Here is a 22,668-nt window from a genome sequence, read left to right on the forward strand (position 1 = left end):
AGATGGAGCGATGCCAAAATTACAAGTAGGTAGTAGTAGTGATATGTGCATTTAGCAAATGGGTTGAGGCTTTCCCGTTGAAATAAAATACTGCTATGTCCACCGCAAAAGTCATGTTAAAAGAATACTTCCCTAGATATCGGTTACCTAGAGAAATATGGTCTGATAATGGACCTCATTTTATTGCCGCCATCATACTACAGGTATGTGAAGGGCTACAGATTAAGAAACAATTCCATTCCGCAAGACATCCTCAGAGTGCTGGTTTGATTGAACGCCATAACGGCATTGTTAAGAACAAGCTAGCGAAGGTGTGTGCACATCGCAAACTGAAATGGCCCGATGCCCTACTAATAGCGCTGTTACCTATGAGAACCACTGCCCAGGCAAAGACAGGACTTTCTCCCTATGAAATAATGATGGGGAGACCTGCTAATGTATGGAAGGCACGTAGACCTAAAAGGTTGTCCGATATCGATAGCCACTATTGTCCGATTACTGCAACCAGTTGACTCTGAATTTGCGTTCGATTCACCAACAGGTTCGTGCAGCACTGCCCGATAAATATAGGGACCTCGTTGCCACTTTAGACCTGGCAACTACAACCTCAAAAGATTTTGAGCAGAAATCCAGTCTTGCCGCTTGCTGGAAAGGACCCTATCTGGTGCTACTGGCTACTCAGACGGCTGTTGGAGTGGAGGGGAAAAAAACATTGGATTCATGTAGCACACCTGAAGCGAGTGCCTTTGCCCTATGACAAATGGGAGAAGGAGAAAGGCAAAGATCCTAAAACCAAGTGTGTGCGTTTCAGTGACGGCACATGTCCTGGTCCTGAGCCCAAACAGCCTGATCGTTCACCACTTTCTTTGCATATTGATCCTTCGTTCACAGATCACTCTGTGCCTGGAGTGACCCGGTATAACCTTTGACCATGGAATTCGCTAGAGGATGACATTTTTAGTTAGGAAAGTGTGGCAAGAATATTGCGCCCACAAGAAACCAACATATTCCCTCTATTCCCCCCAAAGAGACAAAAATGCCTCTTTTGAGGCAGGGGGGGCTGGGAGAAGAAGACTACAAGCAAGATTAGCCATGTGGTCAGGTGCCACCCACGGATGAAGTTAGAGAGCCTGTTTCAGTGAGTCTTCTTAATGGACACTGAAAGACTATGCCACTGTTTGGGGCAGGCATAAACCAGGACATGGAAAGTATTGCCACTGGAAAATACACGTCTAAAGGACTATGGTCCACTAGGACAAATGCATTATCATAATTACTGTAGCATCCATTATGCTCGTACTGATACCTGTATTAGGATTTTTGGAAAGTTCACATCCTCTCAGCATACTGTTACCTACGGTCAGCCCCACTACCTTATCTCCTCTATATATACACTCACATACTCTTTGTCCCCTTTATCTCAAACACAGGAGGGGTATCTCAACAACACCCTCATACGGATAATGAATGATACACATGCTATCCTAAACAGAACAAATTGCTGGGTATGTTCTCACCTCCCACAACACGGTGAGAAAGGTTTAGGTTGGTACATATATCCACTCCCATCGTCAACTGCATTTTATGCTTCTTTTGGAGCTGTGTTCTTTGGTAAATGGAATGAAAGTACAACTGGAAAAGCATCAACAAATTTGATCGACAAGTATTGCTGCCTCTAGATGTTCCGTCTTTGCTAATAAGAGCACAACCAATGTTGCCTCTACCAAAAATACAGATAAAAGATCTCGACCCTACCAATCAATATCATCATTTAGAATGTCACCAGGAGGAAAAAGGGAAGCAACTCCACCATCCTACACCATGATCCTGATACACTACCATTCAGTTTAAAGAAATAAGGTTCTTGGTATATGAAAAATGTATGCACACTGCAACTTTGATAAACGAGACAAGGCACTTACACATTGTGGGACCCATTTACTTTCTCTGTGGAAAACCAGCATATCCATAGTTACCGAAGGATTGGCAGGGAACAGGTTACCTGGGGATACTACTGTCAGGGGTCTACATAACAGAAATACTGAAACATCGCCCTAGGAGAGTGATCAAGGATGACACAGAACTTCAGATATTAGAAGATGTAGCAAAATCCACGATTACATTTTGGGGACAAATAATAAACTCACGAGATATTAGGAAATTGGCCAGTGCATTGGAGAAACCCATTAATGAAACAACTGATATAATGTTTAATATTAGAACAAAGAGCTATTAGACTTGTAGCTCTTCAAAATAGAATGGCCTTAGATGTCATGCTACCTGAGGGTGGAGTTTGCAAAATGGTCGGATCAGCATGTTGTGCAGACTCCTCCCCTACTGTATTCCAGGCTACCAAAAGATTGCATAGATTAAGTTCTGAAATTCATGTCGATGAAGGATATTGGAACACTGGGACATGGGCTTGGAACATATTCAGAGCCTGGGGTTGGAAGATATTCTCTGCACTTGCCATTTTCATTGGAATAATCTTGTTCTGTTGCATACTGTGCCTACCGGTTTTAGATTCTTGACTAGGTAACTGCTGCCCTAGAGCTCTGGGGAAATTGAAACCTGTACCTTATTCCTCTATCAATAAGACGAATGCCTTGATCATGCAGGATGTAGAGATTAGACAATTTATGGCTATTGAAATATGTGATAATAATGATGTAGGACTTCAATGTGTTACCTTAGGCTAAAAGTAGGGTTTGTCAAAATGGGTCCATTTTGTGTAAGCCTAGGCGTACACATTGAAGTGTGGTCCTCAGACTCCATTTTGGTTATTTTGCTCACTTATGCGGTTTTCATGTCGCCTGCAGAAAAATGATTGCAGCCCGAAAGGTTGGTTAATGCATCTCTGTAAAGAATGCTTAGCTAATGGAATTTACCAGCTCCAAGCCTTGAGCCTGCAGACACGAACGGAGAGAGATAAAGAATAGTTTCTGTCTCTGTCTTCCTGAAGCTAACTGTGCGACCAATGTTTAGGAAATATGGAGTACCATGCACATCCTTGGTAGAGCTAATTGAAGTACTGAGCCGAATGCTGATTTTCTTTCTTGGAAGTGGAGAGAAAACGCAGATAAGAGTGGCAAGGAATGTTTGTGCTTTGGGAACAGGGTGAAGCGTAGTGCTCCGAGACAGTAAATTGTACAGAGGTGACGCAGAGAGAGTTATCACATGTTGCCATGTTAAACGCCCTGCTAAATGTCTGTGTTACATGGGTCATAAACTAGGTATAATTTCAGCAACCTAAGTCGATTTGAAGAGTACTTAAGACTGTCTGTCCCCCCCATAGGAATGCTCAGTTTACATAGTTGAACCCGAGACCTGCTTGAAGAGAGAATAAAATATTGTTATATATTTGTTTCGTGACTGGAGTGTTCATTTACTTGCAGTAACTAATTTTGGAACGAACAATGTTGAGATGGGGGTGACTAATCCATGGTTGCAGAAGCGCTAGTGTCACAATAGTTTGGGGTTCCCGGAAAATTTGAGAGCAACATCATCAAAGTCCGAGAGGGATCCAGGGAGACCTCACACCCCGAACCGGCAGCGGACAGGGAGCAGACAGGCCCTTCGATGTATGGACTGACTCCCGGTTGCTGAAATTGGCTTAACAAGCCTAGGGCAACCAATGGGAGAGGCAGCAGGGCCAGGCCAAGGCAACTAGATTAAGCAAAACGTGGTGCAGCCATCTTGGAGGGGCCTGGCACAATGACGCAAGAATGAATGTGCAGAGTGAAAATGGACACGAGCAGTATGGTTGTGCACAAAGAAGAGATTGCTGGCAGGATGCAGTCTTTAGGGCTCAATTGCGTGAAAAGGCAATTTACAACAAAATATATACATTTCTTTTTTTTAAAGTCACGGCACTGATGTGCGCTTCGCCCCACAATTGCCAGGCTGACCCCAGTAACAGCCGATGTTGCAGCAGATTTAGATCAGGCAGGATCAAGGCAGCGGAACGCTGGCAGCACGGCTTCATCAATGAAGATCATTCAAACCGATAGGGGCTGTCCCATTCTGGACAGCCTTCGGCCAACACATTTGCCTAGCAACAGACACATTTGCATGGATGTAGACTGGGACCAGACAGTCCCAGCACGCACATTCAGCCACAGACCACTACTTTCCCAGGGAAAGCTCTAATCTTTGCAGTTAAAAGGCTTACCATAAATGTAAAACCGAACCCTAGGAGGGCAGTAAGAAGGACAAAGTACAAGCTGGCCAAAGGATAGGCGAAAGGCCTTGTAACACGGCCATTTTGAAGTATATGGTACTCAAAAAGGTATTGTGCAGTACAATGCAAAAGTGTCCAAGACCGTACAAAAGAAAACGGTACAGAAAGTATCCCGTACCACCAGCCTATCCAGGGAACATCATGCAGGTAAACACAAAGTTACCAAACAGTTATAAAGACACAGCGTGTCTACCGCCCGTCACATTTTTACTATAGAAAGCTACGTTCTCCAACACGGATAGCCACAGGGACTGATCGGGGCCCCCAAAACAGATGAGCTTAGTGAGGCAAGTGAAGTAAAAAGCCTTCACTTAGCTCCAAAAAGTCAGGAAAGGTTCAAAATAAAAGCAAACGTCGGGTGTCCCATAGCTAGGACCCATGGTCATCTGACAACTAGATAAACAATGGCTCCCAACTAGTGGCGTTACCCAGTTAGCAGTGTAAGGTTACTGCCATAGAGAAACTAAACTCATTTGGGGCATACTGACCCAGAGGGACGTCTGTTCCATCAATGGTACAATCTTTTCCCTTGTCCCGGTTGAGACCCCTAGATGGTATGGAAGTCATTTCACTGCATTTGGATACAGGACTTTTTAACCACAGTGGATTTTTTGGGAGGCGGGTAGTGGGTAAAATCAGAGTTTTGGGGTGGAAGTAAAGGGGAGGAGGGCAGTAGCAAAGATTGGCGGCTGCAGCAAATAAAGGGCTGAAGTAAAAAGTTCCCTGTGGCAAGTTGACACAGTTCTCCCCCCCAGATCAAGGCGCGTGAGGGCAAATTTAGCAAAACCCAAAAATGCCACCCCTCATACCAGAGGTAAAGTATTGCTCTTTCAGCCTCACATTTGGCACCAAAGTTGGTCCTAAATGACCAGGGAATAATGACTGGAGGCACTCCTCATTCCTTCCGAGGCAGCTTGCCACTTAAGGCACTCTACAGAGATCCCACAGGAGGGACAGCAACACTAGGACATGCCTCAGCTGAGCTTGCAGAACAAGTTGTAAATTGCCACACCACTCTCGCCTCCATGAACACAGGACGGTCCTTCAAGTCTGTTAAGATGGATTTTCAGATTCGGGTCTGTATGCTGAGAGGGCACTCTATTCCAAAGTCAGAGACAACCACCAATGTCTAGCCAAACTATATGGGTAGTGTGACTGAAGAGCCAGGCTTGGACCTGGGAGGGTGTGAGAGCGGTGAAGGGTTAAGTTAATCACACACAGAGCACTCATAATAATACAAGTCAGGCAAGCTCTTAAAAGCCACAGGTAAGCAACAAATTAAAACATTCGCATTCACCATGAGGCGCTCTGCTAAGAGCACCAACACTTTCTTTACATTCAAACACAGAATTATTTGTCAAGGTACTCTTTAGTATAGTAAAACAAGTGAATAAATAAATAGCACCAGGTAAGTAATGAAGATTGAGAACTAAAAGGATAAGACAGAAGTTAAACACCATACACCGAAAAAAAAAAATCTTCCCAAGCTAGAAAAGAAAGGCCCTCGTACCCTTACAGTCATATGTCCCATTTTCAGGAGGCTAGATGTCTTTTAGGAAGTTAAGTATTAGCTTGAACCAACAAGTAGTTGTGTTTCAAAGTTCAGTAAAAACAAAACAGGGGGGGACAAAACGGGTATGTCTAACCCCCTCGGATTCCCCATCCCCTGCACTCCGATTCATTCAGGAAGCACTTAAAGTTCCTGAAATTGATGTGCCTTCTGGATTCATGCCTTGGCCCCGTTGGAGGAAGCCCAGGGGTCGAATACTTGGGTCTGGCTAGTTTAAGATTCAGTGTACAGATGTACTGGAATCTGGACACACCAACTTATGCACCGCCACTTTATGGGAAAATTACCCTTGTAGCAATAACAAAGATGGTCCTGCAAGGCCCCGCTTTGTGGTGGAGAACTGCAACTTCAGGGAAATGCTTATTCTATACACATAGGATCTGCAGAGTCCCAAGACTCAATTTGGGACTGCAGCGGTTGAAGCAAAGTAGCCTAGGACGAGGTCTAGTTAGCTAACAGGATAGTTCCAGGACTGAGTGCTTCTAGCAGCAGGGTCTTTGAGGTCAGGACTGGTTGTTCCCACCGATCCAGGGATCAAAGCACTGATTAAGGTCTTAAGATCTGCAGAGAGACAAGGCTTTGCCAGGCAAGTGAAGAGTGGGCTGCTGGTTATCTTCCAATGATTGGCTTCGGGTCTTCAGTGGGCTGCTCTTCTTTGTAGGGTTTTGGCTCCAACAGTGGTCTGGAGAACAGCTGCAGGAGTACTCCTTTTATCCAGGATCTGGGCTGGAGGCACCACCGGTCAACCAATGGCAAGGATCTGCACCATTGAAACTGGCAGGGTCTATAAAATCCTGCACAGCCCCTGGCCACTGCATCAGCCCAGCAACAGACAACTGGCAGAGATGCAGACTGGATCCAAACAGACTCCATACCCAACATCCAGCCACACACAAAGACTGCCACTTTGCCTACAATTGCTCGTGTTTTCCTAGGGAAAGGGCTTACCACATTTGGGAAATCCTGCCACTCCAGGGCAGGAAGAAGGTCGAAAGACAAGCTGGCTAAAGGATGTGCAAAAAGCTTGTGGCATAGACATTGAGTATATGGTACTCTATATAGCATTACATGGTAAAATTTAAAGTGCAAAGAAAACATTAGAAGTATCTGCTGCCACCAGCCTTTCCTGGACTTATGATGTAAGTAACTACAAACTAACTACAAGAAAGTTACAAGGACACAGTGTCCTTGCCGCATCTCACTCAAGGCGATATGTGCATGAAAAAATAAACAAAAGTACTTTACAAGGGAGGACCGAGTTCTCCTGCACAGTAGCCATAGGGACCGATCAGTTCCCCCAAAACAGAGGCGCAAAAAGGCTTCACTTAAATCCAAAAGCCATAAAAGGTTCAAAACAGCTGAAAGAAAGTTCCTGATGTCTTTTGGAGGGAAAGCTGCAAAAAAGTAAAATCTTTCCTAACAAAGTCCGAGGGGGTAACAGTGTTGGGTTCTGTGGTCATCAGATCACCACTCCTTGAACACCAGAATCCGGCAAACCCCTGGTAGATCAACAGAGCAGCAAATGAGAGGATACAGTTCTGTTGCATAGGCCACAAGAGTCAGGTAAGGTTTAGCACATTAGAGTTAGCAGTAGAAGAGTCAGGAGAGGCTGCCTCTGTTCACACACTTTAAAACCATGACAGGCACAAACGGTTGCTCAACACGTTCTTGCTATTCACCCTTGAGAGACTGTTTGCGTGGCATTTCATCGAGGACGTTCTTTAAATGTTTTTTTTCACCTTGGATCATTTCACAACAATGACATGAAGAACCACCATCTGCCACTGATGAGGTCTTTACCCTGGCCCACCCACACAAATACTGAATGATCCCATTGCATCTACCTGCAAAGGTTTCTCGCAGCCACCAATTTGGCTTCTCGTCAACCTGCTTCTCCCATTCATCTGAACAATAAGGTTTCATGCCCCTCTTGGGCTCTTACCTTTCAGCAGCCTCCCATTCCGAAATCATACGTACCTTTGGAAAGGAGTTTCCGGAATTTCTGGGTGATGGTGAGCTGAAGATCACGATCCTCCGAAGACAGCATCTCCACCATTTCCTTTGTGATGACGCCCAGGTCCTAGAGACACGTGAGAAGAGAAATCTGAACAACAATTCCACAATGCTCCAACCAGACGGAGAAAGAAAATTGAAGGAAGGCTTTCCACTGATAAAAAGTCCCCATCGATCCTTAACTCGGTGGCCAGCAACTCTAGCAGACTATACTAGCCTTGGAGCGCAGAGGCCTTGAACTGCCTTGCTATGCATCTTGTGTCCCAAAGGGCTCTAAATCGCCTACTCCCACTGCAGCACAGGGGATTTGGAAGAGCAGCCAAGTCTATCACACATCACACTTTTGAGAGAAGGGGCAGGTCCTTCCCCCATTACAGAGCACTATGGAAGCCGCTGGTAACCAGCAACCTTGTGACTGGGGCACTCAATCTCAGAGAAGGAGTGTTAAATACATGTTGTACTGTGACTGTAAACGAGGCATTCCCAGTGTAACACGTGTGAGATCAACTGGGACTGGAGGAAGACCAGCAAGTCCTAGAAAGCAGCTTAAAATCCCAAATTTAGAGACAAGTGGATGATGTGAACACTATGCAAGATAAGGGTGCGATGCACACAGGGCCAAAAGACTGCAGATTGTAGGGGCACCCTCTACAATATCCATTAATTGAATGTCATAAAGTCTCACGTTTACACTACGTGTCTTACTGTTTGGTTAATTTTGCTTTGCCTTAACATTTGTACATTAAAAAAGGAGTGAAAAAACAATACATGATCTGGCAAGGAACACATTGGTTGAGATGAACTCTTATTAGAGGGGGAGTGAGCTGGACAGAATATTTACCCCGTTGAAGGGATCACGAGACAAATGGATGAATAAAACAACTGGATAATGTGCACTATTGCTTTAGAACGAGTTTTATTCTCTAAGAAAATTAAAGCACCCATTGGAACAACAGAAAATGTAGAGGGATCCACTTATCCCCATTGCCTTTCCCTTACAACTCTGTATTTATCCCATTGGTGGCCAAAAGAGTGGATTGTGGAAGACCCCAGAGGGAGGAAAAAGAAATTACCCCTGCCGTGGTGGAGCTGACAAAGGAGTCCATGATGGGCCCATCGTACATTGCAGACTCATCGTTGAACAGCTCTACGTTTCTTCGCTTAAAAAGCTGAAAATAAAGTAAAAGGAAATCATGAAATTAGTAAGCGAAGGCAGACATTTGTTTGTTTATTACTTGTATTGCGCTCCAGACCCTTAGGCATCAGGGCGCATTGCAAAAGATAACTTACAGCTTGGTTAAACAAATATCAAAACACAGGCAATATACATCATAGTTACACAGATAGTCCGGGCCAATATTACTTGTCTGAGTCTTTAAGCCACGTTATTATGTTCTGACAGAATTTAGATTATGATTGATCCATTCGCAGAGAAGGGGGTAGTGAGTTCCAAAGGAGAGCTGCTTTGACCTGAAAGCTACATCCGCCAACTCTAGAGAGTTTGAATCTAGGCACTGCAAGGCAGTTAGTACAAGATGATCTGGTGTAGCTGATAGGGATGGTTTTGGTGAATCTCTCCGAGAGATAGCGGGGTGCGGCCTCATTTAAGCATTTGGAATACAAGTGAAGCGACTTTTAACTGGATTTTTTCCTGAGTTGAAAGCCAATTGTTTGATTTTCTGGTTTCAGATATATGGTCTCCTTGAAATCCCTAGTGCTGCTCTCAAAGCGTTATTCTGGAGAAGCTGGATTTGCTTAATGGTAGCCTCGTTAGCTCCAATGTAAAGGGTGTCCAGTATTACAGCTTCGGCAGAATAAGTGCTCTGGCCAAGGAGATACAGCTCTTGTTGGATAGGAAAGGTTTACCTGCTCTAATTAATATACAAGTGTATGCGGTCGCAGAAGCCATCACATTTACCTGCTTATTAAACGGTAAGGGTCAAATCCAAGTAGACACCTAAAGTTTTCACTTCTGAGGCGGCAGTAATAAGGTTGTTGTCCACGTTAAAAGAATCTTATCTAGGTTCCAATTTTTAAGAGTGGAGGACGTGCTCAGGAGGATGATGATCTCTGTTTTATCATTCAGGCATAGTCCATGGGTAGCCATCCATGCCTGGACGATGAGATACACACTGTTCACCAAGGCCAAATCATTGTCCTAATCCCCAATAAGTGGTAAGAGAATCTGGGTGTCATCGGCATAGTTGGTGTAGGTGACACCAAGATGGTCCAGATCATCAAAAGGGGGCTTCGTGAAAATGTTGTATAATGTAGGAGAGACACATGATCCCTTGGGCACTCCCCAAGTAATAGGTATGGGGTCTGCCGCTGCTGTAGGGGAGAAGACCCTCACAGTCCTATTATTGAGGAAGGATTGGGTCCACACTATAGCTTTGTCAGAGAAGTTGACGGCCGAGTCCAGGTGACTGCAAAGGACCTTATGGTCCACAAGGTCGAATGCAGCTGATGAGTCCAGGAGGAGGAGTAAGGCAGGCTTTCCCTGGTCCTTGACCTAGTCAATTTGGGCCTTTAAGTTAATTTGAGCTGTTTCAGTTCCATGTTGAGGGCGAAAGCCGGACTGTCGAACTCCTAGCAAATGGTAAGATTCCAAATACTTCTGAATTTGTAAGTAGGCCATTTTGCCTATGATTTTCAGGAGAAATGGCACTGTAGTGATAGGGCGGTAACTGGTAGATATGGCAGGATCAATCAACTGTTTTTTAAGTAGAGGTAGCACCCAAGATTCTTTAGGATTGCTTGGTATAGTGCCCGTGGAAAATGAGGCATTTCCCCCCTACCTGCCTTCTACCTCTTCCCTCTCCATAAATCCCTCCTCGCTACCATCTTCCTATTCCCCTTCCCTTTCTTTCTCCCTTCTCTCAGCCTTACTCCCCTTAGCACTTACTCCCATCATCTGTCTCTTTGATTTTTGATAGCAGCTTGTCTGTCCCCCCTCCTCCCTGCTTCTTTAATTTATCACTGACAAATTTGCACAGTAGCGTGTCTTGTTCTTCCCCTTCTCCCCACTCTTATTCCCCCATCCCCCACACCCCGTCCTCTTGTTTACCTCCTGCACTACATCAATTGTCGTCAGACATAGTAATGTTACTGCTCGCTTTGTTCTCCTTTTCCTCTCCCTCCTGCCTTACTTGTTCGATGCACATGCACTATCAGAACTGTCGACAGGCGTATTACGATAGTTATTTTCGCATTCTGTATTGTTTCAAGGACCTTAACTGAATGTAACTATTTTCCTATGTTCCCTCCCCCCTTGAAGCGCTTTAAATAAACAATCAATTTAGTAATAAAGGGGGCCAATTCTCTGGCTGCATCCTTTATTAGTTGGGCAGGGCAAAGGTCTCCCTTGCAGATTGAAGGTTTGAGCAATAGAATAGTTTGAGTCTCAATGATAGAAACTTTAGATAACTTGAATCGAGGGTGGCCTGTGGTATTAATGGAGGGTGACAGGGAACTGTTGTAGGCAGGTATAGCGGTAAGTGACGCTTTTTTCTTAGCAATTTTGGTTGGTAGAGTTGCAACTTTATTGGCCAGTGCTTGCTGTATATTTGAACACCAGGATTTATCTTTGACACAATTATCTGGTAGTGGGGTGGGAGTTTCTAATTCTTTCAAGCTAATGAAAAGTTCTTTTATACTCGAGTTAGCTTGGGATATTCGAATATTATAAGTGTCACGTTTGGCCAATAGTATTTCATTTTTGTAGAGAGCAGTTATGTTGCTTAGGTTAATTTTATTTTCATCGGAGGGTAGTCTCCAGGATACCTTGCATTGTCTTTTTTTTGTACGTAAGGTTTTTAAGTGTGGTGTGTACCACGAATTAAGGTGAACTTTGGGCTTACCTTGCCTCATTTTAAGAGGTGTAATTCGGTATAGTGAAGTAGACATATTATAATATTCGTTCACCAGTGGATCCGGGGCCAGGGTGTCGGGAAAGGAATTGAGTTTGGGAAGAATCAGGGGGAGTAAGTCGTCAGTGGTGATATTCTTTTTGTTTCTAGTTAGAATAGGCAGAGCCATTTGAGTGAGAATAGGGGATGGTCTTTTGGTTACTAGAGAGAATGTCACAAGGTAGTGATCTGTCCAGACGAGTGTGGAGATCGATGAGATGGAGATGTTACAATTATAATCTGCCACCCAATCTAGTACTCTACCTTTATTGTGTTTAGGATGAAGTACTCGTTGGGTAAGGCCGAGTCCAGTCAGGATATTGGCCATACTATTTGCTTGAAGGTCTTTATGGTTGTTAAAGCCTAAGTTTGTTTGTTTGTTTATTAATTTATAATGCGCGCCAGACCCAAAGGTAACCGGGTGCAGCAGAGACAGAATATGCAAAGCTTACAATGTTACAAGAATCTGGAATTTACAATGTTACAGAATTTACAATAGTGCAGAGATGCCCAATTTACATAATTACATTGATGCGGTATAGGCAAATGGTTAAAAACAATATATATACAGGATGCAGAAAGGTTTACAATCTGTGTTTAGTTTATATACAAATATAGAACGACTTCTAATAATACATATATACAAGTCCAGTTAGGCTAAGGATACAGGGGGATATAAGGGGTGACTAAAACATTTTTAGTGTTGATGTGTTTGATAAGGTTCCTTCTTAATTGTGAGAATGGTTGGTCTACTCTCAGGTTATGTGGCAAAGCATTCCACAGTTTGGCAGCTGTCACAGGGAAACTGATGCCACCAATTTTGGCAAGTTTAAATCTTGGTACTACCAGACAGTTGAGTTGACAGTTCTTGTCGGTCTGCTAGGTATTTTTCTCTTTATTTTACCTGTCAAGTAGCTAGAAGCCGCATTATTGAGAGCTTTGTGGGTCAAGGAGATCATTTTTAGATGGATTTTGTCAACAGTAGAAAGCCCCTGAAGTCCCATAGTAAAATGACTTATGAAGAGTTTTTTAGGTTGTGCCATAGGATATTTGATAGGTCCTCCTCAAAAGTTCCTAAAAGGCCTGGAGGTTGGTATATCAAGTGTATGGTGAGAGTCTGAGAATTGTTAGTAAGTAACTTGGCTGTGTCTTTCACAGGAGTGAGTATCGGATGATGGAACTAATCTAATGGCAAGGTTAGATTTGAAGATAAGGGCTATGCCACCAATACGTGCTTCATTTCTATCTGATCTAATGATAGCGTAGCCGTCAGGGATGGCTAACATAAGGGCAGGGCCTGCCCCATTGTGCAAACAAGATTCGGTAATGGGCAAAAAAAAAATCAAGGTTGTCTTTCTGGATAAGGTCGGCTATTTCGATGGCATGTGCTACCATCGCGCTAGCGTCTATTAAGGCTCCCTCGAGGTGAGAACTAATAGGTAAAAGGTTACCGGAAGTTCCTGAAGGTATATTTTTGGGAGTGGGGAGTATTTGTCACATGCGCCTTCAGTACGCTGCATGGTTTTTTGGTACAGTTGTTGGATGTTTCATTAAATGGGGTAGCCTTCCTATCATTTGTAGTGGGAAGAGTTCTAGCCAATGGTTCGAATAATTTAGCTAGTCTAACGCGAAGTCTTGCATTTCTGGCAGACGTATAACATGGTTGGGTATTGTAGGTGAGTGGTTGTTGTAGTTTAGCCATATAGTTAATATTAATTGGGATTTGCATGTGTGTCTGGGAGGACTGTGCCATAGTTGTATTTTGGACTAAGAAGTGGTCAACAACTAAGCAGGTCCTAAGTAAGCAGACCAAGGCTGTAATTATTTGGAAAAGTACCCTCACTAGCCGCGCTCACTTTTCTAAGTAGTAGACCAAGAAAAGCGTTTAAGGTACTGTATTTATTAAACAACCAAAGAAAACCACATGCAAAAAATGTGTATCATCCACAGAATATTATATATTTTCACAAGGGGGAGAACTGATTTCACATGTGGGTGGCTTTCATATGGATACAATTGCAATTAGAATTTAAAGCACTCATCACCATGCCAAGGTGCGTTCATATAGATACAATTGCCCAAATAAACGACGACCCCAGAGGGTTGAAACACGTGTTGGCGGCTATCCAAATAGGAATTGTGTCCATGCTAACGTTTTTGGTGGTTATATAAATAGGAATTGTACCCAGGTTAACTTTATTTGGGCAATTGTATCTATGTGAATGCATCTTGACGTGGTGATGAGTGCTTTAAATTCTAATTGCAATTGTATCCATATGAACGCCACCCACATGTGAAATCAGTTCTCCCCCTTAATGTGAAAATATATTACATGCAATACTTAATTTCTGTGGATGATACACATTTGTTGCATGTGGTTTTCTTTGGTTGTTTAATAAATATAGTACCTTAAACACTTATGACATTTCTTGGTCTACTACTTAGGAAAGTGAGCGCGGCTAGTGAGGGTACTTTTTCCCAAAAAATACCTTTTTAAATAGGTGAGTGTGAGAAGTCACCTATTCTCATGTACTGCAGCACACTACAACATATAGTTTAGTGTTCACAAACTACAGAGGTTCACGCACAACCAGAATAGTGTGTTTTCTCACAAACCATTAAACTAAGTCTGTAATTAGTATAGGGAAGAGTAAAAATAACCCTAAAGCACGCATTTTGTAATAGCACAATAATTAGATAGGCTTATGAAGCCATATCTTAATATTAGTAGACTTGTTACCGTTAAGCAAGAGTGTGCAAGTTCATTTGTATGAGTTACTAGTTCAATTATAGTGAAAACAAGAAAGGCTGGCTTAGTACTGGAATCACAAGTAGGCTAATTTGATTTATCAGAAATACGCAGACATAGGCTAGATTAGTTCATACAAATGAAGAAATCGGCTCGTTCAATGCTAGATACATCCGTTAGCCTAATCCAAGTTACAATAGAACCATGCGTGTAAACAAGTTTGCACAGCGTAACATGTAATGAAGTATGCAGGCTCAGTAACATGTAAGCTAAGTGTACTAATTCAAGGCTAGAGTTAATATAGGAGATTGATTCAAATTACAGAGGACGCTGTGAAGTAGGAGCGAAATCAAAAATGCAGAAAGTATAATGCAATAAACTTGTTCCATTTGTTAGCAGTCTGGTAGATGAGCTAAGGCAGTGAATGAATGAAACGTATTTAAGTAATGCAAGTGTCCAAGTCGACATGCAAGCAAGTTCAATTCTATACAAGCTGCTACATAGTAAGTTAACATGGTATGCAGTCAAGTATGGTAATATAGGCGGTAATCTAGGTGGACACGTAGTCAGGTAACAATGATTAAAGCCATGAATCGATTTTCAAAATCATGCAATACATATAAGCATATAATGAGGCATTTGCAAATAAAATGCTTGCGGGTAGTCGGGCGGCGTGAACGGAGACAATACCTGTGCTAAATGGTGAGTTTATAAAGGCAGTAATGAATGATGCCAAGTTATGTGAAGCCTCCTTGATAATAGGGGCAGGACATAAATCACCCTGGCAGTTGGATGGTTTGAGATTGTTGATGATATTCTCAACTTGAGAAGTAGAGAGGGGCGAGAAGATGAATGGTTTAGGAGTGTAAAAGCTAGGTTTGGAGCCATCATGCTGGGGCTTGTATTGCGAGTCAATCTGGAGGGAGATTTGTTGATAATTTTGACTTGGAGTGTAGCTATTTTACCGAGGTGTGCCTTTTGAATATTGGCACACCAGGTGCTATATTTGGTACACGTAACCGGTGGGGTAACCGAGTATTCCAATTCTTTTAGGATTTTAAACAGCTCTTTAGTATTAGATTTGGCTTGTAGGATTTGTTCGTTATAGGGGTCTTTTTTGGCCTGTAGGATGGCCTCTTTGTAGTTCAAGGTGGCTAAGGCGAGACCAGCTTTGTTCATTTCAGAGGGATTACCTCTTTCTTTACGAAGGACTCAACTGCGGTGTGAACCAAGGTCAACACCGAGGTCAGTGCTTTGACAAACATTGATCGTGAGTTATACTACGACAGCACAGGAACCCATTTATCTTCTGTATGCTAGCACTTCGATCGGTCTTGTTAAATGCCATTTAACGTCACTCGCTGCTATATAACACTATAGACTGCTTACATCATGCAAGCTAAAAAGACAATGAATGAAATACTGGAAATAGTTGATTAAAACACTGCAGTAGATCAGACACAAGAGAATGATAGCGAGACATGGTTCTAAGTGGTTTTATTAAAATTAGACATTACAGTGGAAAAAAAATCACCCCTCTGCTAAAGAAAACGTTGAGATGGTGCTCCCCTCAGACCACTGAAGACAAACAGTAAACTGGACCTCAAATGGAGGAAAAACTAGGATCAGCAGAAGGAAAAAAAAAAGCAAATACACACATATGCCGAGGCAGATCCGACTATACAGAGCAGAAATCCTCAAAGCAAAAAATACTATAGAGAACATATCACAAACACCCAGAAGGGGAGTTCAGTATCAACGAGAAGACAGACGGCCTGCAACAACACATCCACACAGAAAGTGTGCAATTACCATGCAACCCATTTAAAAAAAGAAATTATTAACAATACAGAAAGTCATCAAGCGTACACCCAAGAACACCAACACCACCCCGATCCAGATTACTCCCGAACCAACCACAAGGCTACACTACTCATCAATTTTGATAGAAAATGTTGCCAGCTTGGTGAATTAAAGCAACAGAGCAAGGTTCACCAGCAGACCCTTCCCCTCCAGACACGTGCAAGACTATCTTCACCCTAAAAAAGCCTGCAGAATACTTGCAGAACTTCTATAACCATTCACTGGCAACAGGAGATGTACCTGAAGCTTCAAAATGGCATGCATTAAACCAAACCACAAAGACCCCTTGGGCATCACAGAAAACCCAACCAACTACTGACCCATATCAAACATCGGTATCCGGCAAAATTCATAGAAAGCTACGTATACAGACAAAGCCTGGAACATGTACAAAGCAATCAGATGCTAGACCAGACACAAGTCGGCTTCAGACTCATGGGAGGAACGGAAATTGCACTTTTATCCATCTAGGAAGACAAAACTAATGCCAACTCCAACATTACCTCTGAACTAATACTACTAGAACTATTAGCATCCTTTGGCAGAGTCGACACGCAACACTCATCAAAAGACATGGACTCACCTACTACAACTATGCAGCCAACACACAAATTCTCTAAAAATCTATTCTACTGGAGAACCAGACCACACTTAACTGCCTCACGGAAACAAACTAATGGTTAAGCACCAACAGCCTTAACTGAAACCAGACAAAACAGAAATCATTATCACGGTTAACAACCCGTATCGCATTTCCATGGCCTACCAAAATATCGACCAGAACCCTCCCAAGTAATTAAAAACTCTGGAATTTTATGGGAAACTACTTAGCACTATAACCACAAGTCAACACGGTACAAAAGAAAAGCTTCTTCCACTAACCCACAAGGCAGATAGTACCTTTTCACACCTTCCCACACAGAACACTCGCCGTCATCCCCTTAGTAATGTCAAGAATAGACTATGCCAACAGCATCTATCTTGAAATGCTGGTTTAGCTCACCAATAAAATTGTAGCAAAAACATACTGCAGCAGGAAGCCTTCTCCTCTGACTTACCACAAGAGAACATATCACACCAGCACTGAGAACCCTACACTAGCTACCAGTCAAAAGATTTTTCTTCAAAACGCTCAGTATAACCCACAGAGCAAACCATGTTCAAGGAGCGGAATTCATACATGAAGAAATCTCCATCTACAAACCAAACCGAACATTGAGGTCCAGCAATGACATTTGCCTCACATCAAACTAACACTCAAAGTTGAAATTTGTTCGATCAGCATTTTCCTGCTTCTAGCCAAAAACTTACTTCCCAAGTAAATATAAACGTAACACATCAAATTCAGAAAATAGCTAAAACCATGGCTCTTTAACTCACCAAGCTAAACAGGAAATACCAACAAAGAGAAACCACCAACACAAGGAAAGACACCTAAAACTAAAAACAGAAACCGAATGAACCAAAACCAGGCTGCCCCCAATGCAATAAAGCATATTAATGCTAAATCCCCATAACAGAATATGAACCTGACCAAACAAACCTAATCCATGCAGAGAAGTGCACAGACAACTCCCACTAACCCTACTAAAAACCTTAGAATCTTCTGCACTCACCCTCAATTGTAAGGCATGGTATCAACAGTAAGACAGACAAGTGACCGCAGTTCAAGGGTTTTTATTGAAATTTCACAAGAGGTGAGATAAACGGCTATCTACACCTAAATCTACGGATGGGAGCAAGCTACGGCAATCAAATAAATAATAATGCAGTCCTATTGGAGTCTTGTCAAATAAAAGGGCCTATACTAAAAAAACCTATTGCCAATCCCTACAACTAATTTACAAATAATGTGGGGTGGTTGTTCATGAAAAAGAAAGAAATGTTCATAAAATGAGTAAGGATGTTCGGGCCATTGACCTCCCTTCCCCACGTTTTCAGCATAAGAACAGGTAGTTCACTCCAGGCTTCTGGAGCACGAGGATACAGTTCCATTTACACAGTTCAAGACCTTCTGGGTCCAAGTCCCTTTGCTTCTCGCAAGTCTCTTGACTCAGAGGGTCTGCTACACAAAACACAAAAACGTTTCCTCTTTGCAGTATTCCATTTTGGGTGTTCACTCTGGATCCCCCTCAGATCCCTTTTCACAACAAAAGTTCCAAAACAAAAAGATCAATGTTGGATCCCCCCTCTTCTGAGCTCAGATCGCTTCCAAACTAAGTTCAGATAGGTCCTTCTCAGGCGACTCACGGTTCACCCCGGAACCCCCCCAGATCCCTTTATACACTTAGTCTCCCTCAATCGGGCTCAGACCATTTATGATGCACTTTAAACTATCGAAGACTTTCGAATGTACACAGGGTTTAGCTTAACCCGTTGCATGACCACTTCGATCTCATTGTTCCTTTTACTCACATTCAGCATCAGTTGGATACCTAACAGACTTTCGAATGAGCACCCACATGGCCCCGGACCACTCCGTGTAGGGTAGCTTTTCTGGGCTTCCCAAAGTTCAATCGCAAAGTTGAAATCATCTCTGTGTCGCTCTTTGCAAACGCCTCACACACTCTCCTCATTGTACAATGTTGCCGCTTGTGTTGGTTCAAAACACAAGTTGGTTTGGTATCAGTCTTTCAGACTCACCAGCTGGGCTGTTTTTTGATGCTGCGTTGCTGTAGGAGCCAAGGACAGTACCGCAGCGGCAATCACTCCACCCCGCCTTGCTTATCAACGCAGGAGAGCGCCGGGTACCGCAGACACAATTTGCAGTTTTGATCCGCCTTAGTTCCTGGTCTTCAGTTTCTTACTTCCCAAGGATCATGAAAGTAACAGTCTTTAGAGGTCACAGGTACTTCCCTCCTTGGGACTCTGGTCTCGCAGTTTTTCTCCTTGTACTAAACTGCCATCTTGGAACAACTGTTTCCTCGTGAGTCTTGCCTCGCTCAGAGTGTGCTTTCCTGCTATGCCTTTTATCCGTGTGGGGAAGTGTGATGGAAGTCAGGAGTGTGTGATAATCCGTAATTGCCTGACCTTGCCTGTCCAAGGGTTGGGACATGTCAGGTATACGGCTCTGGTGTTAGTTTGTTCACAGTGAACTGTCCGTGAGAAAAAGTGTGTGTTGGAAATGGGGGTGGGGTTGAATTCCTAGGTATCCTACCTGGTAGGATGGGGAAGAGGTGGTATTAGGAAGGGGATACCGCGTCTCGCCTTCCGGTGTCCCACATCCACTCCCCGAGGACCCCTCATCCAGGTGATCACCCCCACCCCCTCCCAACTGGTCCACCCGGAGGAACTGGATCCAAAAGCGAGGACTGTATCCTGGCCATCCCCAGGGACTAGCGGGTGAGACAGCTTCGGTTTTCTCACACAATCACCAAACTAAACATGCACATACCTCAACTACAGCACAAACTTGAAATCACCACTAAATCCACATACTCTGCAACACCATACTCAAAAGAACAGACTACAGAAAACTAAACCACAGGCACACAAACCACCCCATACACACACCAACTGCAAGCAAACCCAACACACAGGGACCGTTGTTTCCAAACTGAAACTACAAACACAACAACAAAGCTCTCTAGCCCTCTCCCTCCCCATTGCATTGTTGCGCGGTTAAATCACAATAAGTAAAAGCCTCTGCTAGCCCTACTGCTAAGAGGAAGTTTCCCTAGTTTTTTTTTTATTATTATTTTTTTTAATTAGTATTTTCTTTTATGAGCGTTTGATAAACAATCTTCGTAAAAATCCTAGAAACGCACATTTCCCTAGATAAAACAAGTTTCCCTATTTTAAAAAATAAGAAAAGGGTGCTCATCAGGATGTCTTAAATAGACTTTGTCCTCTGTCCAACGCTATACAATCGTGCTAACTGACCGTGCCACTAATCAAGGAAATCAAACCAGACTTTTCTAGGCCATCTACTCCACTTATCTGGCTGTTGCTGGTTGGTACTTGACCCACTTTACAAATATCTCGAAAATGGCAGTGGCTCATACAGATCCGACAAAATAAAGTTCAAAAGGTCTACTCCAGTTCACCCCCTCCGAGTGCTTCTTTGCCACTCTGGGTTTCGAGGACATCTCCTGGGTTATTATACTCAAATGTAATTTGTTGTATTTGGTAACCCCTTGTGGGTTACTATCTTTAATGTCTCCTTCTTTGAGCCTTTCTCTTAATCTCCGTTCTTCTATAGGCCCACATAGCCCCTTTGGCATTTGATCTGCTATGGTGTTCGGGCTCCCTGTCGAACCATTGCAGAGTTAAACCACCACCCTCCCTTCTCCTTTCCAAAAACTGCGTACATTTTATTACGTGGTGTCCTTTGCTGGGGAGGCAGTCGCTCCATCTGTAGTATAATCCTCCTGCTCAGGTCGTTGGTTCCCTCCTTCATGTGGGTGCCTCGGTTAGGCAACGCTGGTCTTCCATGTCAGTCATGGGGTGGTCTCTCTCCTCCAAAGTCCTTGGGATTTGGAGTGTTCAGTGCTCCTGGGCACAGCAGTGTTCTACTGACTCCTCGCCCACCACCTATAAGTTGTGCCCCTGCCTCTAGGGTACATATGCTCCGTTCTGCAGTGGCAGCGTCTGCTCTGTTCAGCTTCAGCTCCAAACCCCCAGGTAAAGTGCTAGCCCCGTATAGGTCTCTCCCTGTAACAGGAGACAGAATTGCATGGGTCTGGTGGTTCAGGCCTCCAATAGGGGTCAGCACCACAACCACAAACATTTAAAGGGAATTTTTCCCCAATATTAACAGTTTCCATGTATGCAACAACCATTTGGGGCATTGGTGGTAAGGGAGGCGTGTCAGATTTCTTTACTGAAGAGTCCTTGTCCTGAAAAGGGGGAATTCCCCCCCCCCCCCACTCCCCCAGTGAAATTTCGCCTGGGCAGTATTTTGACTAGCAGACTCAACTCCCTAGTCTAAAAAGGAGGGGCTCCCTCTTTGGGAGAAGGGACACATTCTCTGAATTAGTCACACAACAAATACCGCTAAGATGGTGCCAAGAAATATTTTCTTTTTAATGCTTTACCTCCATAGAGATCTACGGAACCCCTCCAACATTTTTCCTGTTTTGAAAGTGACCCGACTTTTGGAGGCAAGTAAGCCTTTTTTGCTTTACTTAACTTGCTGAGCTCATCTGTTTTGTGGGCACTGATCAGCCCCTACGGCTATCAAAGCAGGGGGCACTGCATGCCTCACCCTACAGTGTGAATACTTAATATCCCTTTCACTTGGTTTCCAATAACTTAAATAACTTTATGGTTACTTGCATCATGTGTCCAGGACGGGTTGCTGGCAGATATTTTTCTACTTTTTGTACAAATACATTTAAACATTCTCGCGTGCACATTTGCATTTTACAGCATAATGCCTTGAAGTACCATATACTCTACAATTGCTGTGCCAAGAGATATCAGTCTGTCCTTAGGCCATCTGGTCTTTTGGCCATCTTCCTGCCCTCTCAAACCCGGATTTGCCATGTATGGTAAGCCCTTTCCCAGGCTAAGCTTCAACTTCCCCACTTAAAAAGGTGCTATGCGTTTGTGGCCGGATGTCGGGGATGGTAAAGTCTGGTGCCAGTCAGCATCTTGGTCCAAACTGTCTGTTGCGAGCCGGCTGCGCATGATTGTACAACCCCAGCAGTTGGAATGGTGCTTGCGACGCCGTCACCATTGCTGGACTAGGTGGGTGGCTCCAGCTCGTATTTCTGATAAAAGGGGTCTCCTAAAAGCCCTTATTCAGATCATGATTGGAGCCTAAGAGTCCTACAATGAGGAGAATCCTGCTGAAGACTCAGAACTGGTCATTGCAGCCATCCAGAGTGGTCTCCATCAACCATCCCAACAAAGTCCTGCTCCTTTGATGATCTCCAGAAGGCCTTCATCGGTTATTCGACTCCTCGACTGGTGGGAACAACTGCTTGAGAACCCTGCCTGGAAAGCCTTTGGAATTGTCCGGAGCCATTCTGTGGCCTGACCAGCTTTCTCCTGGGCCACCTCGGTCACTGTCTCGAGTTCGGACTTTGCACTCGGCAGCGACTTGTGGAACAAGTAACCTCTTCCTGCAGTTGCAGCTCTTCAGCATGAAGAGGGGCCATTCAGGACCTGTTCCTTTTTTTCAGCCACAAGTGTGATTGGGGGGTTAGACATCGTGGTGGTCCTTTTTTCTTCAGGCAAGGTTCATCCAGCTATCCAATGGCAGGAACAGTCTCAGCAGCATGCAGAACCAGACTAGCCGAACCTAAATCCCTGATGATGAAAGTGAAGCCTGGTAACCTTAGGCCTGCCAGCAATTGTAAAGTTCCCAATGCTAGCCGCA

General features: G+C 43.7%; 1 protein-coding gene across 1 annotated transcript in view; it reads right to left on the reverse strand.

Moving 5' to 3' along the window:
• Positions 1-22,668, reverse strand: part of KPNA6 (karyopherin subunit alpha 6) — a 625,915-nt gene that overhangs the window by 445,703 nt on the left and 157,544 nt on the right. The window contains exons 3-4 of the mRNA XM_069622491.1: positions 8,897-8,992; positions 7,788-7,890 (exon numbers count right to left, since the gene is read on the reverse strand). Coding sequence (XP_069478592.1) covers positions 7,788-7,890; positions 8,897-8,992 — 199 coding nt within the window. The remainder of the gene's footprint in view (positions 1-7,787; positions 7,891-8,896; positions 8,993-22,668) is intronic.

The sequence above is a fragment of the Ambystoma mexicanum genome, chromosome 11 (genome assembly GCF_040938575.1).
Source record: "Ambystoma mexicanum isolate Mex_15411 chromosome 11, UKY_AmexF1_1, whole genome shotgun sequence".
NCBI classification, from domain to species: Eukaryota; Metazoa; Chordata; class Amphibia; order Caudata; family Ambystomatidae; genus Ambystoma; species Ambystoma mexicanum.